The sequence below is a fragment of the Glycine max genome, chromosome 9, assembly GCF_000004515.6.
Source record: "Glycine max cultivar Williams 82 chromosome 9, Glycine_max_v4.0, whole genome shotgun sequence".
NCBI lineage: Eukaryota > Viridiplantae > Streptophyta > Magnoliopsida > Fabales > Fabaceae > Glycine > Glycine max.
This window is the reverse complement of record NC_038245.2, coordinates 7151113-7172108: the sequence shown is the minus strand read 5'-3', so window position 1 is coordinate 7172108 and position 20996 is coordinate 7151113. Positions and strand designations below refer to the sequence as shown.

The window sequence follows — 20996 nt, the reverse complement described above, 5'->3', positions numbered from 1 at the left end:
ATATGATTGAAGGAGGAAAAGAAAAAGACTATCTTACCATATTGTGTCATAATCCAACCCAATTATTTTTCATGATAAGAAATATACTATATACTATACTATTAAAACGAAATAACTAAAAGTTACAGAAATCACATGTTATTGGTGTACCAAAGTTGATTAGAAGGACAAGATACACCATCAAACACACTCTTAAAGTTTTAGTTTCTAAAAAAATATATTTCAATTTACAATTAAAAGTGTTTGTTAAATAAGAATAAATCATATGTATTTCTTAATTTAAATGTTATAAATTTAAATCAAAATATACATGTCATAATTATCTAATATGATTATGTCTTTTTGAATTAAAAAATAAAATTAACCTAATTTTTTTAGAATAAAGTTAATATAGTAAAGTCACGTGGTATTTTTTATAGGAAAAAATCTTTTATGATTGATTATTTTTATTATTATTATTAAATTTAAAAATCTATAAACATCATTTAATGTAATTATTCTTTTCTTCCTATGCTAGTAAGTAAGAGATATTTTTCTTTTTTTTGTTTACTCCTTTTGCTCTAAATTGTTACCCTGTTTTTTCACTCACCTAAGCATATATAAAAGGCCCGACGCAATTCATTCACTGTCCAAATTCAATTTCTGACCCATACAGAAAATAAAAGAAAAACCCGCTAACGGCTTTGCACTGAGCGATTCACGAAACCCTTCGATCAAAGGTTCGCACTTTCGACGCACGTTCAAGCAATTCAATTCTCAAATTCTTCTTGTGGCGAATTCTTTGACCGATTTTTGGTTTGGCAGGTTGGAATCGAAATGCAGAAGTCGGCATTGCCACTGAGCGACGCGAATGCGAACAAGAAGAGGGAGGAATTGCGCCGCAAGGAAACGTTGGTGAAGCTTCTGAGATGGCATTTTGGGTACCCCGATTTCAGGGACATGCAATTGGACGCTATTCAAGCTGTGCTCTCAGGTGCATTAACCTTTTTCTCTCTAAAAGCATAGAAAAATTGAATTATGGTATTTTTTTCTTTGTGTTTGTAGTAATTGGTGCCTTAGAGAATTGTTGATGATTAATGATATCAATTCAACTTGTGTTCTTTGCATTAGGGAAAGAGAAGTGACTATTTGATTCACAAGTGGTTTTTGGATTTTCCAAAAAATCCGAATTGATTCAACAAACCACTTCACTTTATAAAAATGGTTCAATTTAGGTTCAGTTATAAAGTGGTTTGGTTTGTTTTTTAGGCTCGATTCGGTTCAATTTGGTTATCTATTTTATACTCATATATGGTTCGGTTTTTCCTGAGAACCGAACTAAACCCCTTTATAAAAACGGTTTGGTTTTCTCAAACTGGTTCGGTTTATATAATTCAGTTCAATTTTAGATCAGTTTGGTTTGTTTGTTTTTTTCACACCCCTAGCATGTGGTAATTTAAGTTTGATTTTTCCATTGATTGTGGCTCTTTATTTTTATTTTTTGGCTGCAGGGAAAGATTGTTTTTGTCTTATGCCAACTGGAGGAGGCAAGTCGATGTGTTATCAGATCCCTGCATTGGCAAAAGCAGGCATTGTGCTTGTCGTTTGCCCTTTAATAGGTGAATCACATTCTTCTTTTATAAATTTTGTAACTTTTTCTGAGCTTATTGCTGCTTGGTAATTCACTTAGTTTTGTGTGCTAGGACACATGTGATTTCTGACTTTTGTTCCTCTGACAGCCTTAATGGTATGTGAATCTTTTAAATTACATCGAATTTATGGCTTTTTCAGACATGTTGATTTTCTGAATTAAAAGCTTGTTTTGGCTCATTTTTCTGTCTTTCTATAAGTTAGGAAAACCAAGTAATGGCACTAAAGGAGAAAGGCATAGCGGCAGAATTTCTCTCCTCAACGAAAACAACAGATGCAAAAGTAAAGGTGAGCTGTTAAAATGCTGGTATTTTATGATAGGCAATCTGATGCATGAGACTCCCTGCTCCTACCTAGTGGGGTCTGGGGTAGATGTAAGATGACTCATCTTGCAAGCAATGTGACTGATACTAGGAGCTTGAATCAATGACTGATACTATCACCTAGCGAGTAGCAAGGCAGCAACTTTATCATTGTGTCTAGCCTAACCATCTTTATTGTAACCAATTCCTCACTTGTTCCCTAGTGTTATTGATTCAGGAAAGTGATTTTTATCGTTTATGTTTTAAGATTCATGAGGACCTTGATTCTGGAAAACCTTCTACGAGGCTGCTATATGTGACTCCAGAGTTGATAACAACACCAGGGTTTATGACTAAGCTGACAAAGATTTATACCAGGGGGTTGCTAAATCTGATTGCGATAGATGAGGTGTGAGCTGGAAAGACCATTTCAAATTTCTGTTTCTGCTGGAATTTAATTGTTCTGTTAATAATTTCACTCTGCAAAATTTTCAGGCGCATTGCATCTCATCTTGGGGTCATGATTTCAGGTTTGTCATCCATTCTGCAACAAGCCAATTGGAGTTTGTCATGCTGGAATTCTTTCGTGGTTATCTTATTGGATCTATATGTTTCTGCTAAGGCAATTAAAATATTATATGCTAATATTTCCCTAGTGCCCGCATAATTAGAATATTAGATTCATTCTCTCTTTTGCTCCATTCACTTGTATATATGCTTTCTTTTATTTTTACATTTTATGCTAATGCTAAAGCTAGAATGTTAATATTGGTAGTACTTGATTGTACTTCAATAGATTCCAGCTGAATTCCATTATGTCTCTTATCTTTGCCTTTTGGGTTTTCTTTATCCAATATCTGAATATTTGATTGAGTTTGTGGGTGGTTGTGTTTAATTTCCATTATATACATATGAATTAGAGTTTATTCTCATGATATACAATTCTCTTTTCCTTCTCTATTTGGGAACACAGACCTAGCTACCGTAAGCTATCCTCTTTGAGAAGCCACCTACCAGATGTACCAATATTAGCTTTGACTGCTACTGCTGTGCCTAAGTGAGTCTTAATTTGATTTCTATGATAAATTAGCTTGTTATTTTGTTACATTTTAATTTTGTTCATGATTGTATTTCATATTCAAGCTTCTGCTTTAGCAACCTTGCATATTGTTTTGAACAATGTTGTTAATGGTGGATGGCGGTTCATGGCGGAAAGTAAAAAATCCGCCATAAAAATATGGCGGATGGCGTAGCGGAAAATAGCGGATGTCATGGCGGACCAAAAAAAAAAAAAACATATATATAAACTCATTGAAATTGAAAAAAACAAAGGATTGCATTCAAATAAACTAAAAAAGTTTCATGAGTTCATACAATAATCAAGTACCAACACCAAATAAACTCATTAAAGAGTTCAAATAAACTCAGCCATTTAAAAGAGGACTGAACAGAAAAAAAAATTGTGGTGTCAAATACGAAAAAAAAAAGGGACTGTTAAAAGTAAAAAGGGGTGTCAAATAACAAAAGGAAAAAAAAAGCTGCAGACAGAAAACAGGGGGTGCCAAACAGCAAAAATAAAATTAAGAAAACCTACGTCTTCTTCTTATTCGCGACAGCTTCGTCTTCTCCGCGAGAACTTCTCGCTGCAGGCCGCCGTTCGTGACAGGTGCGTCGCTGCCGGAGCTCGTCGCCGCCGTTTGTGCCGGTGCGTCGCTGCCGGAGGTCGTCGCAGCTGCGTGCGCGTGCGGCTGCGGGTGTCGCGGCTGGGTGCGCGTGTGGGGTGCGGGAGGGACGCGGCTGGTGCAGGGGAGGCTCGCGGTTGGGTTCTCTCTTAGATGGAAGGTTGTTCTGAATCACAGAGCTGTGCTAGAGGGTCTTTTAGCTGAATGAATAACCGGGTAGGGTTGGGTCGGGTCAGCCCAACTCCTACCGCGGACAAAAAGCAAAAAAAAAAACGCCATTTTCCGCCACCCCGCCATAACCGCCACGACCGCCATGGCGCCGCCATCCCAAACCCGCCACGCCACCGCTATTCGGTGGCGTTTTTTCGAAAAACCGCCATGAAAATCCGCCATGGCGCCGCCATGGCCGCCATTTAACAACACTGGTTTTGAACAATAATTTGGCAATTGTCCGCTTGTCACAGGGTTTTGCAATTGTTATTCTCCTATAGGTGATATATATATGGCTAAATTACTGTTTTGGTTCTCAAATTATAAATGGTTCGATTTGATTCTGTAATTTTTAAAATCAGTTCAATTAAGTCCTTTTGTCTAAATTAAAGTTAAAAACCGCTAGTAAGTGATGTTGTTTTTTTATTTTTTATTTTTTATTTTTATACTGAAACCACACCTTCACTCTACTCTCTTTCTCTCTTTCTGGTGGTGATGAATTTGGAGTGAGTAAAAGCAAGCATGTGTGGAAAGTTGATGGGGGAGTGTTTTGAATTTGATAATGATGGTAAGCCAATGGAAAATTAATGCGAAACTGAATGGATGGTTGGGGCTTGAAATAAATATTTTATTGTGAGGGTGGAGATCCAATGGTCTTAATCGAGGATGAGAAAGCACGTGGGTTGCTTTAGTGGGATTGTGTTGGGGTTAAGCGAAAATTGAAGGTGAAAAGGGGGAATATCTGAATATGGTTGTGGAGGGAGATGCATTTGGGGATTCCAGAAAGGAACTTTGTGATATTGAAGGAAGTTGATTGTATCTATCAGTTTCGCATTTTGAATGCAGGGGGTGGATGGCTTCTGCTGGGAAGGGAAGAGATCAAGAGCGTTTGGTAGGGCGATGGCAATGGTGCCTTTGGATGGCTCGCTGTCATGTGTCTCAACAAAGATATCATTCAAAAGTTTTGTCCGCATGAACATGCTCTCACTGGAGATGCGGTATAAAAAAAGACCACATACTGGAGGTTTTTAAACCGCCAAAAAGTGTAAAAGCGACATGTGACCTTCCTATGTTAACGTCGTTAGCTTTAATTTAGACGGAAAGACTTACTTGATTTGATTTTATAAATTAGAGGACCAAATTGAACCATTTAAAAATTAGAGGACCAAAACAATAATTTAGTCTATATATATAACAAGCAACTTCTGGTATATTTTGTATCATGAAAGGATTTTTTGTATTATTGAATTGTCAAATTATTCTTTGCTAGTTATTCTGTCAACACTCATCTTACCACAATGATCATTGCACATTCTGGGTAATTTTTTTGGTACAGGCATTCTCATTCATTCTTATCTCAAATTTTTATGTTTTGAGGGGAGAGAAATGGGAATTACGCTGTGGCATTGATTCCTTGGATATTCATTTTTCTGTAGGGTTCAGAAGGATGTAGTTGAATCCTTGCAGATGCAAAATCCATTAATGCTCAAGTCTTCATTTAATCGTCCTAATATATATTATGAAGGTTAGTTCTGCTTTGTTGATTGGATTTATAACTAAAAAAAGCTTTTATGCCATGATTTCTATGCTAGTAATGGTGAAATATAGCTGTCCTATATGACATGTAATCTGACTGGTGCATAAATGATAAATCAATCCACACGCTACATAAATCTTAGTGTCTGCTACCATTGATGGTGAAGATTCAATGACAAAGATGATAGAACAAAGCAAAAGAATTGCATGCTATTCTATTTAGGCTACTTTAAGCAATCCAATTACATGAGTTTTATTGGTGATAGCTCTAGATGTTGATTTTGTATGAGATGCAGCTAATTTATAATTTTTAAATTCAAAATCTGATTTGATTTCTTAATGATACAGTTAGATACAAAGATCTGTTGGATGATGCTTATGCTGATTTATCTAATACACTCAAATCTCTGGGAGATGTCTGTGCAATAGTGTACTGCCTTGAACGTTCAATGTGTGATGACTTGTCAACTAATCTATCCCAAAATGGCATTTCATGTGCTGGTACTTTTATATAATTTTACTGTTCTTTGCTAATTGTCTACAACTCAGTTGTTACAATGTTCATATATTATGTTAGGTCTTTTCAGCTTATCATGCAGGATTGAATAATAAAATGCGAACTTCGGTGTTGGATGATTGGATATCTTCCAAGATAAAAGTTGTTGTTGCTACTGTTGCTTTTGGGTATGCTTTCCCCTTTTTATGTTTGTTTTAAGTAGCATGCAATTACATGTTGCTTTGTGGTGGTGGTGGGGGTGGGGGGAGGTGAGTTTTTTGGCTCCTGTTCACAGTAGCGGCCATAACAGCTATGAATTACAATGAATTCTGGTTTGATATTGGGTGCGACATCTGCTGAGCTAAAATGCCCTATCATGGGACTTTTGTAGTGGCCAAAGGCCATGACACCTTCATAGTGCAAAAGCGTGCTATTAACTATGCTTTTGACCAAACATGACAGGACCAATATAAAGATTGAAAATAATGTTGATAGATTAAAATATATAAATTACTATAATTAATTTTATTTATTATATTCCTTTTTATTAGTTTTATTATATGCACTTTTGTTTTAAAATTATACTAATAACTAATCAATTAACCAATTAATTATAAAAATAATTTCGTAGTAAAATAGCAGAAATGGAGAATAGAAAATATTTTTAAAGTAAAATAAAAAGGTAATAGCAATACATGTACTATAATTTACCCACCATTTTCATAACTACATTATTTTTTTGTTCAACATCCAATAATTGTTTTATGGTTTGCCTTTTTGTGTTTTTTATCTTAATTTTGAAATAGATTTGGTGATTTTTAATTTCCTAAGAAATGTTTCTATAATCTTGATATAATTTATTATTTTGTCATTTATATTCGGCAGATTATTTTTGCAGTTTTTCTTTTATACTTGTTTTTTTAACATAACCACCATTGGCTGCACAGTGCAAAAAAAAAAAAAAAACCACCATTGGATGCACTTTTGATTCACTGCCATGAGCCAACACTGATAACACTGCTTAGGACACAGTATATTAAACATATTTGATATATTTTATCTATAACTATTAATAATGGAAATTACCCCATTTGGTGTACTCAATTCATTGGACAATTTTACCCTTGCCACTTCTTAAATTTCAAAATTTTCTTCTAATTTTAATAAACTTCCCACTACTTTTATATTATTAATTTTTTTTATTCTGTTATTTTTTTATCACCCTAGTATAATCATAATGACAACTATATCCATTTAAAACAATTAATGTGTATGAGAACTGAACTGACTTTGAAGATATAACTCAGACGACTCAATAATCATCCTAGGCTTAACTGATGTTAACCATAAAACACAAGCTATGCTACATTTTTTGGGTATGTCTGACACTATGATACTCATATCTTGTAAAATGAATTAAGAAAAGGGTTTCAAAATACATATTAACTAAATATGTAACAATTAAAAAATAAACAACATGCCGACCTGATGTCCATGCATTCTCCCTCTCTCTTTCCATTTTTCCCACCATGTATCTTGTCATATGCTTGTCCTGCTGTTAACCAGTGTCTTGTCAACACCGCCACCACCTATCATCAATGATTGCCATCAATTGTTAGAATAACACACCATTCTTGTATCCCATATTAAATGACTTCATCCATCACATGATAAATGTATTTAGTATTTAGACCACCAAGGTTATTGAATTGGGATTCAAATTGTGAATTGAAGGAGCTAATATCTGAATCGTGAATCAAATCGTATTATGAATAATTAAATGTTTTTATTATTAGTAGGTGGTGGTGTGCTCATGTTATAAAACACATTTATGTATTATAATTATCAAGAACCCCCTAAAAATAAATGACAAGCCAAAAAGATAACATTATATAATGCACAAAGTGTTCAACCCCTCAAAAAAAACATAAAGATGACAAAATGCAGATTACTGTTTCCTACTTTCTACGCCTTGGTTTTGTACTCTTATTCATCAGCCCTAAGATCAATGTGAGTTCATCCTTATTCTTATACATCTCCAACTATCTCTTCACTTTCATTCTCATCTATTATGGTAGTTTTTCCCTTATCAACCTTGACATTCAAGGTTCTTGGACCTATTAGAGAAAGAAAAACATAATAATGAGTTTGACAACCAAGAACATTTAATCTTTGTTGCTCTAAGCAATTTCTTTTCTTATTTCTTAATATGGACTTGATCAAATGTGCTCCAATTTCTTTCGCACCAGTAGCACTACAAATGAGACTCAAAACTCTCATTTCTTGCTTTTGTAACTCTTTGTCTTCTCCACCAAAACTTTCTCACAAAAGAGTTGCAGTGTCAAACTAAAAGACAAAATAAAAATCAAAACTATATCTTGACTGTCATGAATCATGAAATTAGTCTAAAGCTGACCAAGTTACTTCTTTTTCTAGTGTTCAGTGTCATGTTCTTACCAAAAAGTCCCTTGGGTGTCTTGCATCTATAATTAACTAATCCTTTGTTTGGGACCATTCTTTCAATGGTCTCATATAAACCAAATAAAAACTAAACTATACGGATTAAAGTTTTGTCTTGTCACAGTGAAGCCTAATAAAATAAGGAATCAGTAAATTTTCAATTACCAAAGTAACATGATTTGATCTCTAAAGCCTAAAATAAATAATTGTAGTCCATAAAACTTAAGAGTAGAATTACTTAGGATTATGGTAGTAAGAAATAACATGAAAGGCCTATGTAATTGTAAATTCCAATGAATATCAATCTTCCACACCTTTTTATATCTTTACTCTTTATTTTTGAAGTTTGCAACTATGTCCTTTAACTTTATCCATAGCTTCATGGATATATGACATGATAGGTTTTGAGTTTCCATCTATAATGCTTAACTTGCACAAGTGGAGTCACACACTTATAGCATTATTGGATGGATTTTCAAAATCTAGCACCCATAAAACAATGTTAATAACTTTTTTACCCACATTTTTACTAGAATGATTACTAGTAGCCCATTCCTTTGAAGCAAACATAGACCAAGGAACATTTTTTTATATATGGTTGGGTGTGATAAGAAGTTGCAAGTCTTATGACTGCTTGTTTAGCTAACTCCTGTCTATTTTCTATATTTTATAACCCATGTATGCCTATAAATGAAGTTTTTTTCATTTGCAATGGTATTATAAAATTTTTAGGCTATCCATTATCTTTAAGGATTAAATCAAGGTAGAGTTGAATATGGAGACAAGAAGCACCATTTGTCACAATTTGCACCACGTTGTCATCCATAGTTTCTTCTACTATGGAATAGAATAATTCAAATATTAGCTTGGCATCCTTGATAACATCACTACTGTAAACAAATTTTAAGAAAAAAGTCTCACTAGGAATATTAACCAAAACTTTGTAAGTGACTTGCCTTTTTCCATTTGTCGGACCGTTACACATAAAAGTATAGCCCTACTTTTCCCATTCAACCTTGTATTTCTCGAAACTTACTTGGATGTTGTCAATTTCCTTTTTCAAGATACTTTATTCTCATGATAAGTAGGATGCTTTAAATCCCTTCTATATTCACCAACAAATTTCAACATTTGTACAAATAAAACTTCTTACCAAATTAATGACAAAGCATTGCCATATATACATTTGCAAATGTCTTGAATCACAGACTCCCTATCTTTCAACACCATATTCATTAGTTTTTGCTTCATAGTTCCCTGCTTCTCCTTCATGGTTCTTTTTTTTTTTTACTCACGTCATAGTTCATTGGAACAAGGAAGTGTTTATGTCCATAGATTCAAGACAAAAAAACACACACAAGATTATACACAAAAAGGAACAACGAAGTCATTTGCTAAGGGAAAGCTAGGAACTATGAAGCAAAAAACAATGTTTGAGGTGTTGAAAGATCAATGAGTTGGTGATTCAAGACATTTCCTAATGTGTCTATGGCAATGCTTTGTCATTGAATCAGTTTAAGAATTCCTATATTTGTCCAAATGCTGAAATCTGATGGTGAATATGAAGAGGGTTAAAATGTCTTACTTCCTGAAATAGATGTATCTTACTTGAAAAAGTTAAATACATGTTGGAATGGAAAAAATGGGGTTGTACTTTGATATGTGATGGTTGGATAAATGGAAAAGACATGTCAGTTTCCAATTTTTTGGTTTATAGTCAAAGAGCAATTGTTTTCTTAAAATTTCTTGACACTTGTGATGCAATCAAGGATGTCAAACAAATATTTGAATTATTGAATTCCATGGTAGAAGAAATTAGGGAAGATAATGTAGTGCAACTTGCCGAGCAAAAAAAAATGTAGTGCAACTTGTGGCAGACGATGCTTCACATCCTGTGGTATAACTGGAAAGATGTTAGAGGAGAAGAGAACAAAGTTATTTTGGTCTCCTTGTTTAGCTCACTACCTTGAAGACATTGGCTATCTTCCGATATTTTTTAATACCATTGCAGATGCAAAAAGTCACAACTTCCATTTATAGGCACACATGGGTCCTAAACTTGTATAGAAAGCATTCCAATGAAAGGAGTTATCTAAATCAACATTCACAAGGTTTGCAAATGCTTATCTCACCCTACAATGTATAATATAACAAAAGAATGCACTTCGATCTTTGTTTGCTTTTGAAGACTGGACTACTAGTAATCATACTGGTAAAATGAGGGCAAACAAGTGATGAATATTGTTTATGTGATGCATTTTGGAAATGTATCCAGTATATGTGTGATTGCACTGTAAAGGTTTTAAGGCTTGTAGTTGGTGACAGAAAACTTGTCATGCCATGTATCTATGAAGTTATGGATAGAGTTGGAGAACAAATAGCTGCAAATTTCAATAATCAAAATAAGCTATCAAAAGGTGTGGAAAATAATTGATACTTTGTGATTTGCAATTACATAAGCCTCTTAATGCTACTACCTAGTTTTAACTGCAATTATTTATTTTAGGTTTTAGAGATCAAAAAGTCATGATTTTTGGGCAAAAGTCGTCTATTCAGTTGACCGCCTCAAAATTTTGTGTAGGAGGACAGTTTGACAATGACCACATTGATCTATGTCAAGTTGTCAACTGATTTTTCGTCACTTTGTGGCATGTGTCTCAAAGCCTGCCACTGTGCATGAGATCATCTTTGAAATTGATATTGCTGGGGAAAATTTTTCTTCAAGTAATATGGTGTCTCATGAGCTAAACTACCTGAAAGCTTATGACCGTGAATCTTGGAAAAAAAAAGCCTCCACCATATTCTCCTGGTGATTAGTTCTCTCCAAATTTAAGCTATTTTTATAAGGTTGAGTTAGGGCCTAAACCCACAATTGTAAGATGGTATAAATTACTGGTTCAAGTATATTTACAACATTTCTGATTTTAGTATGATGCTAAGAATTTATTTATTTATTTGAGATTGTGATGTATTCCTTTTTTTTTTTTTTCCTAATCTCTGCATGGAGCTGTGCTGTTGCATATAGTTACTGAGCCTTTGGTCTTCTTTCAGAATGGTACGTACTACATGGTGATTTTGTATTAGCTTGACTAAAATTTCTGTGATGTTTTAACATTTGTAATCTTCATTATACTCGTGAATTGCTGGTAATAACTTGAGACCAAATTAACCAGGGCATTGATAGAAAGGATGTCAGAATTGTATGCCACTTCAACATTCCCAAGTCAATGGAAGCATTCTATCAAGAGTCAGGCAGAGCTGGTCGTGATCAATTGCCATCTAGAAGTCTGCTGTACTATGGGGTAGATGATCGCAAAAGAATGGTTGGCTTACTTGATACTTTGCTCTTGTTTTTCTTATTAGACTTGTTTTCTCATTGCAATCTGTGTCAGGAATTTATATTACGTAAATCAGTGAGCAAGAAGTCACAGTCATCTAGTTCACAAGAAGAATCATCCAAAATGTCCCTGATTGCTTTCAATCTGGTGACATCTAATCTCTGCGTGCTTTTCCTTTAACAAAGTAGCTATGCACCATGCCATTATATACTTACAAAATGGAATGTATCTGTAACTATGTAGATGGTTGAATATTGTGAAGGGTCTGGATGTCGCAGGAAAAGGGTTCTCGAGAGTTTTGGGGAACAGGTAATGAAATACCTAGGTAATATGTGGTGTGTTCCGTGTTGACCCTTGTGGATTATTAATTATCTTTGTTAAAAGCAGGTAACTGCATCACTATGTGGAAAAACATGTGATGGCTGCAGACATCCAAACTTAGTTGCCCGATATTTGGAGGATCTCACAACTGCTTGTGCTCTACGCCAGAAAAATGGTTCTTCTCGAGTTTTTATGACCAGGTGCTTTTCATGGGAAAAGAAGCCTATTATGCATTAGGAATTGAACTTAAAGTTGATAAACAGAACAGATTTTGGGTATACATGAGCTGTTGTTTTTTGTGCTATGATAAATTTTATGAATGCTAGGTACCACATGCAGACCATGGTTTATTTTGTTACTCAAATGACATTATCTGATATGGCTATATGGGTATAAAGATGGAATTTTAAGAGAGCTTTTTGCCTCAAGGTTGTGCTTTTTTAGTGTGTGATTTTATAGGACCTACCATGGGACTTTCTTCTCGCTTGTATTTATCCAATAACATAAAAAGAAAAGAAAACAATGGAGTTAACATAATTTGACTATTGAGTAGTTTCCTCCAACATGAGGATTGTATGGTCTGACTTGTTTGTATCACTTTATGGTTATTCTTTGTGTATTTTATAATTGGCTTGATGGTGATTGCCTTTTGCTATATTAATTAATCCAATGAAATGAAGTCTAGCTTCTGATTTATTCACAACTTCCAATTTTCAGTTCCACTGATGCAATTAACGGAGAACAGTTATCTGAATTCTGGAATCAGGATGAGGAAGCTAGTGGATCAGAGGAAGATATATCTGATTCAGATGGTAGTACCTAATTTCAGTTGCTTGTGTTTTACTCTTGGGGTGAAGAAGTGTGGTTATTAGACGATCGATTCATGTGGATGAATTTTCATTGGCAGATGGTAATGAGGTTGTCAACAACCTAACCCGGTCAAAGCTTCAATCCAAATTGGGAGTGAGTGAAAAGCTTGCTATGTTACAACGGGCAGAAGAAAACTTCTATCGAAATAATAATGCTTACAAACAGGTTTATCTTAATTGATCACTTTGTTAGTTAAAAACGTAAATTCTCCTATTCTTTTATGCCTTATCCTATTTTGCATGGTTAGAACCTTTGGGTGGTAACATAGCAAAAACTGTACCGAAGCAATCTGTACTGGGAAAGGCAGAACAGTTCTTTGATTCTTTTGTAGTCTCTGCCTATTTCTTTTTGAAGTTCAGTACTGTTAAGATCAATAGAGATAAACTGTTCCACTGTCTGCATACCCACTTATGTAATTTGATTTACAGAGCAACAAAGTTGACAAAAATGCTATTTCTGATCCAATGCGAGGATCAAGCAGGCAAAGGTTACAAAATGCTCTAAAACAGGTTCAGCAACGGCTTGACAACTTCAAGTATGTTTATCATCCTTCTTGCTTGTTTTAGTTTTTCTTCTATCACCCCACTCCTTCTGCCAAAACAAAATAAACCATCCACTCAATTGCTCGATAGTTTCTTGCTTTAACAGTGAAACTTAATTGATATGAATCTTGTTCAAAGATCACATCATTATATTGCTAAAGATGAATTATTTAAATACCAAAACCAAGTGTTTCCCCATAATATATTGATGGCGATGATAAATATCACCTTAAATTATATCACAGCTAAAGCATAAGTTCTCTAGTTCCAAGTCCTTGTTTACATGCATGTGTGCTTGTGCTTGGTACACCTTCCCTACCACTCAACAATTAGAAGCAACAATGACAGTTGAGATATGAGCTATATCCATATTTCTCAATTTAATACATTTGTTCAGGATTGAAATGGAAACATCAGCATCTTTCCTTGAAGAAGAATGCTACAAGAAATATGGCAAGGTTGGTAAATCATTCTATTATTCGCAAGTGGCAAGTACTGTAAGATGGCTGACAACTGCAAGTTCTAGCGAACTGATCAACCGACTTAGTGCAATTAATGCTTCTACCTCAATGAATGTCTTGTCTGAAGCTGAAAACCTCCTCATCCCAGCTAATCAGCCCCTCACACCAGCTGAACAGCCCCTCACATCGCCACCTGCTTTAGATCCTTATGCAAGAGATACCAGCAATGAACACTCAGGCACTGCTAGATCAGAAACTTCTGCATGTGTCTTGCCAATGGAAGGTTCTTTTAGTACCAATTTGCCACAGATACCATCCTTCTCTGAATTCGTAAATAGTAGGAAAGCAAAAGGGGACCAATTACATGACACCAAAAGGCATTCATCAAGAGTTGAAAAGAAGATGAGGATACAGTAGACTTAATCCAGTGGCTACTATTATTGAGTTCAGATTTTAGTTGCAAAGTATCGACAGCCAACTTTGGTTTTTCTAAATCAAATAGCTGTTTTTCAATCATTTTCGTTTTTTTCTTATAAGGATAAAATTCCATTTGAGCGTTCAGAGCACGATTGATGCTGTGTATTTTTGTTGGATCAAAGTCTTGTCTAAGCGATAACATTAAGGAAACAATCCTGCAGCAACTGTTAATTAAAAGCTAATGTGCTTTTTCAAGAATCAAGAGAAGTAATCATGTATTCGCCAAAAAGGAAAAAGAGAAGCAATCATGATCAATTTTTGTGCTTTTAGTCCACTACTTTTTGAATTTGATGAGATAATAAAACTCAGTTTTCTAATTACAAAAAAATGTCGGTTTTCTTGGCTTGTATGATTTCCGATTGAATTTGTTGCCATCTACCAGGGAATATCTTCCATGGCCATTTCTGCTGCGTTTCCTATTTTTGTTGGGTGAGTCCCTTTGATATCATGGGAGTGTAGAGTTATGATTAAAATATTGACCAATAAAGCACAAGTAATTAACTAAATATGATATGATATGTCTATTTATCCCAATGGATATGCATTTCTATATTCATTATGGAAAGGGATTGCAAAGAGTTTCACAGTCTAGAGTTGTGATGAAATTGGGAGTTGTGCGTGAGAAATTTAACAGTTGAACCCATCTCATTTTCTCTTGGTACATTTAGAGGTAGAGTGTTGCTAGGTGCATCCAGCATTATTGTTGGTGCATCCAACATTCTAAAAAAATGACAAAATTACTCTTGCTTGATTTTTTTCTTATGGATCAACTTGATCCAGAAGTCTCTTTCGGATCAACTTGATCCGTAAGACTTTCAGATTAACTTGATTTGTAAGAGGAAAAATAATTTTTTTGTTAATTATACAAGATGTTTAAAGATATTTATTTTGCTAATCAATCAATCATAATCATAATTCATGCTAATCAATCATAATTCCCTAAAAGAGGATATATCTATATATAATCATAATTCATGTTAATTATGATTGAATTAGATTCAATTTTCTCGGATATATCTTCTTTTAGGGAATTATGATTGATTGGCATGATTGATTGATTAGCATGAATTATGATTATATATAGATATATCCTCTTTTAGGGAATTATGATTAATTAGAATGAATTATGATTATATATAGATATATCCTCTTTTAGGAAATTATGATTGATTGATTAACATGAATTATGATTATGATTAATTGATTAGCAAAATAAATATTTTTAAATATATTGTATAATTAACAAAAAATTTATTTTTCCTCTTACGGATCAAGTTGATCCGTAAGAGACTTCCGGATCAACTTGACCTGGAAAAGACTTCCGGATCAACTTGATCCGTAAGAGAAAAATCAAGCAAGGATAATTTTGCCATTTTATTAGAATGCTGGGTGCACCTAGCAACACTCTTAGAGGTACTACACTAGGCAATGGTGCTATCCGATTGATGGTCTTCATATTTTTTTACCACTCAATTTTTCCTTTATTTTTTTTTCAGTCAAAAACAGAATACTAGTTCTAGTACTAACAAAATGTGAACAGAGAATATGCATTATGGAACAATATTCTCCTACATGTGCTTGGTCTAAATCATACATATCCATCATGGGATGCTTCTTTCGCTTGATCCAAGCTGAGGCACACCTTTATTCAAGGAGGGCTAAACTTGACTATTCTATGCACTATACAATGGTAATTTTCCAACAAAGTTGGAATTAAGACTACCAAGGTAAAGGTGGTCCTCAAACTCCACAGCTGAAGTCACAAAATTAATCACCTTCCCATCACTATCATCAAGCTTTCTTATTATCCTGCCATTAGTTGCCACATTCACCACCGTTGCTTTCTTCTTGCAGCCATTGACAAGGTTAATTAGCCTTGGAAACGATGCAACCAAGTGCTTAGTTATCTTGTAGTTGTGGACAAACTCAAATCCTTCAGAAGTCAACTGTGACATCAACATTTACCAAAAACAATTCGGTATCATGTCATATTTTAGCTCGCCAGATATGTTACCAACCCTCTCAAACTTTTTAACACTATCTGTTATTGAATGAAATTGATTGAAAATCACATATGTTTGTGGGTTCTACCTCTAAATCGAGGGAGTAATTAAATAAAAAATGAAATTCATTAAAATTTAAAATTTCTAAAAAAATTTAGTCAATAATAAAGAATATTAAAAATAGTATGACTAACATTTATCTTATGATGTATATACACCGAAAAATTTAAGATAGTGTGTGTGTGGCCAAGAATTCATAGTAATAATACCTGAATCAAAGCGATCCAGAAGGATCCATCGGGAGCAAGATTGATATTATCAGGTGCACCAGGAAGGTTTTCAATGAAAATATCTGTTGTGCCTTTGTTTGCTCCTTCTAACCAATGCCTCAAACACCTGTATCTGATTCACATAGAAAGATTATCATTAGATAAAAATAATTAGTTAAGATTATAGAAAACGAACAAATCAATATGGCAAGACTTATTCAAAAATATTTGAATTTTCTTGTAAATTTTTTTTTTTTAGTTAGGACATTTTAATAATATAAAATATATGTTTTTTTTATCTTTTTATGATGCAAAACTAATTATTAATTTTATATAATTAAATTTAAATACATTTTGTTTTTCATCCTTATAATATTTTAGATAACACCTTTTTTTCATTATTCAAAGCTCTAAAGTGATTTAAAAACTAAAAACAAAACAAATATATAAAAACTGAAAATAAAAGAATAATTTTACAAGGATGAAAAGCAAAAAAATCAAATTACAAGAACTAATATTTAACTTTTAAAATTAATTTTGTTTCTTCTTAAATTTTATATACTTGTTAATATATATATATATATATATATATATATATATATATATATATATATATATATATATATATATATATATCCTAACGAAAATGAAGAGCATCATTTTTATAATTTAAGCCGGTTGTACTATGAAATAGCAATAATGTTGGCTATGCTCATATATGTATATTTAATTTTTAGGAAACTAATTAAATATATTCGTTTTATTTTATTTTCACTTTATTTTTATTTATTTTTCATTATGTCATTTATAACATCTATCATTTTTTTTCTTTTCTTCTACCTCAATTTTCTCTAAAATGAGGTATATTTTTTTTATCATTTCTCTCATAACTTTGAAGGACCAGTACCTTGTCTCAACCTCTACTTAATTTATTTATTGAGTTTAATAGTTATGTATTACTAATATAAAAAATTACAATATCAATTAATTAGAGATTAATATTGATATGTTATTTTAAGGTAATTATTGTAAAAATGATTTTCTTATTATTATAAACGATGGTTTATAATAAAATTATTCTCTTATTTATTTGAAGATACAAAAATAAGTAAAGAACATCATTGTATTGTTTTGTAAACTCAATTGGCTAAGAGAGACATGAAAATTCCATGAAGAAATTTACTTACTTCCAAGTTTCACAAACCACAAGATAATCTTCGTCCTTAGAGAGTGCAACGCCGTTGGCAAATGCAACATTATCAAGAACAATAACAGTCTCATTTGATGTGGGATTGTACTTGAGAACTTGTCCACGAGGTCTTGCCTCTAACACATCCAAATACCAATCTTGAAGATCAAATTTTGTACTAACAACACTAAAATATACATTCCCGTTTGAGCCTTCTATCACATCGTCTGCAAACCTGATTTTAAGAGGATATTGTAAATTATTAAATTATGTTAAAATATTCTTCCATGACATATTTGAGTTAATTTATGAAATTTTACTTTTTTTAAAAAAATTCTATTAGTTTTAAAAAAATTTATTACCAAAATATATTTTACACTACATATCTAAGAGAAGTATTATACTGTCTTCCCTTTTTGTATTGAGATATACACTCTCTTTGTTGATAAATACAAATATATTACACTTTACTCTATTTTTAATTTTTTTTGTAAAAAATAGTCTTATGAGTAAACTATCTTTAACTCTCCTATCTTAAGAGATTTTATTATCACATTTTTCTCCTTTTTTTATTTTAAGATTAAAATTTTATCTTTTAATAGATAAAAAATACACCATAATTTTCTTCATTTTTATTTTCTACAAAAGTATAATAATTTCTATTAAGGAATATGTACACAAATTTGCAGCAAAAAAAAAATTAAGGAATATGTTTTTTAATCAGAAAATGATTAGTTAATATATGTGATTTTTTTATAATAAAAAAATATGTTCCTAAGTTATTTGATATTTATATATTCTCAATTATAAATCATTTCACCCCTTCCTAACTCATTGATACTACCAAAGTTTGTGAAATTCCTTCTTTTTTTTTTTTTTTTTTCCATTCATCAAATTCCTACACCAAACCATCTCCGCCATAGATCTGAACCCATCCACCAAGCACCACCCAACCCATAACCTTATCAGGGTGGTTGTTGTTCCGGTGATCCGGGATGTCCAACGGAATACGATTCCGTTTTTGTCCAGTGTATAACGAATCGTAATAAACTATAATAAAATATATTTATAATTAACAGAAATATAATTTCATTATATAAATATCTAATAAAATTAGATTCATGAAAAGAATAATTTTTTAAAATAACATTAAAAATTCATTCACATCAATAGTGCCAATAACAACTCTCTTCCGTGACGGATTGTACTGGCTAGCAGGCCTCACGTGCAACTCTGCCTAAAGAAATGTAATATGAATTTTTGTACACACAACTGTTTGTAGCTCAAGTATATGATTGGACTAGTATTTTCTAGATGTAATATGAATACAACAATTCATATAATATAATAGATTATATAATATCGTTTTTGGTATTTATCTTTATTCATTTATAATAAATAATATAGATGAGAAAGTTAGAGACACACAAAATCATTATTTAAATATTTTTGCACTTATGATATTTCTCTTTTGTAAATTTGTTTTTATAAGTTGATATTGAATTATTATTTTTTATCTAATAATGAAGTTTAAGTTATCTCAACTAAAATTAATTTTAAATTCAAAATCAATTGTTTAATTTATAACTAATCAAGCGAACTTTTATCATGTTAGTTATTATTTTAATATAATTTTAGGCAATTAAACATAAATCCAAACAGAATGTTTTGGTTTATGTCACTTCAAAGGTTACACACGTCAGATTCTCACGTTTATGCAGAAAGAGGATCCGTGCCCCATTTTTTTATGCTTTTTATGCACGTAAGGTAAGGCAAAACCAAACACGCAAGTGATTTTGTCTTTCTTTTTTTGGGGGAATCTCCTTATAATTGAGCTGAAAGCTTGTGGATACTATAAAGATAATTTCACATTTAATTTAAAATATAAACATACTAACCATATGCAAGTGATTCTGTGATAAAAACAAAAAAGTGCTGAAAACACAAAGCAATCTGCATATGAATTATATTAATTGTTTGTGTGGGACTAACCTTAACTGAGAACCATTTACGTGTGAAACAAGAACACTAAAACCATCTTCTTCTGTAACCTTGAGCAAACCCTGCAAATCATAATTATGTTCTTTAATCTTTCAGCATATATATATATATATATATATATATTCTACAATATTTCTACCTTTTGTAGCCTTTGTCCTTTCAACAAATTTATTATCCAAATCACAGAGACTAAAAATGTAACCATGCATGCATGCTCCTCTTGCTATTGAATATCCTAAACCATAATATATCTTGATTATCTACTATTGAAACAGTTTTACTTTTTCTTGTGTTCAAGAGTTTATTTTACCTTGGAAGTATCACAAACAATGAGACCACCTTCTTTTGCTGTTGCGATTCCTAGCAAAGTATGACTATCTATATGCTTCCAATTCTCCCATTTTCCATTATTCCTGCGCAATCTTTTAATCCAACCATCTCGAGTAGCTGTATAGAGAGTCCCTTCTTTATCTACAACAACATCTTCTGGTTCCTTCAAAAGTCCTTCTCCAAGCTTAATGATATTCTGTTAAGAAAACAAACATATATAGCAAAGAAAAGTAGCTAGTAAATACTAATTCTTCAACACCATAAAGACCATGTATATAAGAATTAAGAAGAATTAACTTTTCACCTGTAATTGATTGTCTTTGGTTGAAGGAGCAGGTTTTATATCCAGCAAAACTGGATCTATGGGTGAAATGTAGAAAATTTGAACTGTGAGAGCTACTAAAACTACTAGAACCAAGCTTGTGCTCACTCTAATCAGATTGGAAGCCATGCTATTTGAGCTAGATGCTCTAATATTATAAAAGACTGGCTCTAGTATTATGTTAGATAGAGTTCTAAAAATTTAAGGCATGGATGAATAATACATTTATCCAACAGTTGTACACGATAACAACATGTCTGGACATAATTGAAGCATGTGTCAATAATTAAAGTCATCAATAGTAATTAAATAAATTAAAAAGAATTTTATTTAAAAATAAATAAAATTTTAGAAAAATAATGAGATTTTTGTAATTAAATAAATAAGAAGAAATAATTTTATTAATAAAATAATGATTTTAAGGTAAATAAAATAAATATATGTTCTTAGAAAATAAAAAAATATTTTATTTATTCATTTGATAGGGAGTAAAATTGAGTTTCTTTTTATAAAATAAAAAAAATAAAAAATAGAATAAATAATAAGTTGGGAGTATCC

The 20996-nt window shown here is 32.4% G+C and overlaps 2 protein-coding genes across 7 annotated transcripts; one reads left to right on the top strand and one right to left on the bottom strand.

The window, feature by feature from the left end:
• Nucleotides 1–587: 587 nt before the first annotated feature.
• On the top strand, nt 588–14522 carry LOC100819601 (ATP-dependent DNA helicase Q-like 3). Of its 6 annotated transcripts, XM_006586982.4 has the most exons (20): nt 588–719; nt 805–973; nt 1491–1598; nt 1719–1726; nt 1834–1917; nt 2200–2340; nt 2427–2461; nt 2905–2988; nt 5260–5348; nt 5708–5860; nt 5947–6043; nt 11367–11370; nt 11489–11638; nt 11708–11800; nt 11897–11962; nt 12041–12174; nt 12692–12786; nt 12882–13009; nt 13273–13379; nt 13784–14522. In XM_006586982.4, exons 2-20 carry the CDS (start codon nt 817–819, stop codon nt 14262–14264), a joined length of 2214 nt encoding a protein of 737 aa, XP_006587045.1. In that variant the 5' UTR covers nt 588–719; nt 805–816; the 3' UTR covers nt 14265–14522. The 6 variants fall into 6 exon arrangements, with proteins under 6 accessions (XP_006587045.1, XP_040861347.1, XP_040861346.1 ...); XM_041005413.1 differs by having other exon boundaries at nt 5959–6043; nt 11489–11800; XM_041005412.1 differs by having other exon boundaries at nt 11489–11800.
• Nucleotides 14523–15847: 1325 nt separating this feature from the next.
• Nucleotides 15848–20643, bottom strand: LOC100798788 (protein STRICTOSIDINE SYNTHASE-LIKE 4). The gene is made up of 6 exons (XM_003533740.5): nt 20421–20643; nt 20097–20312; nt 19778–19848; nt 17784–18020; nt 16597–16729; nt 15848–16270 (listed from the first exon to the last, which is right to left on the bottom strand). The coding sequence occupies exons 1-6, from the start codon at nt 20565–20567 to the stop codon at nt 15998–16000; spliced, it is 1077 nt and encodes a 358-aa protein (XP_003533788.1). The 5' UTR covers nt 20568–20643; the 3' UTR covers nt 15848–15997.
• Between the last annotated feature and the right edge of the window lie 353 nt (nt 20644–20996).

Excerpts from the sequence above, each read along its gene's own strand:
- LOC100798788 (XM_003533740.5), bottom strand. The coding sequence starts at position 20,567 with ATGGCTTCCAATCTGATTAGAGTGAGCACAAGCTTGGTTCTAGTAGTT. Across the intron at positions 16,730-17,783 it reads GTGGTTTGTGAAACTTGGAA|ATACAGGTGTTTGAGGCATT; the intron begins GTAAGTAAATTT and ends TATGTGAATCAG. Across the intron at positions 16,271-16,596 it reads TCTGGATCGCTTTGATTCAG|TTGACTTCTGAAGGATTTGA; the intron begins GTATTATTACTA and ends TTGATGTCACAG.
- LOC100819601 (XM_041005412.1), top strand. The coding sequence starts at position 817 with ATGCAGAAGTCGGCATTGCCACTGAGCGACGCGAATGCGAACAAGAAG. Across the intron at positions 12,175-12,691 it reads TCTCGAGTTTTTATGACCAG|TTCCACTGATGCAATTAACG; the intron begins GTGCTTTTCATG and ends TCCAATTTTCAG. Across the intron at positions 13,010-13,272 it reads ATAATAATGCTTACAAACAG|AGCAACAAAGTTGACAAAAA; the intron begins GTTTATCTTAAT and ends TTTGATTTACAG.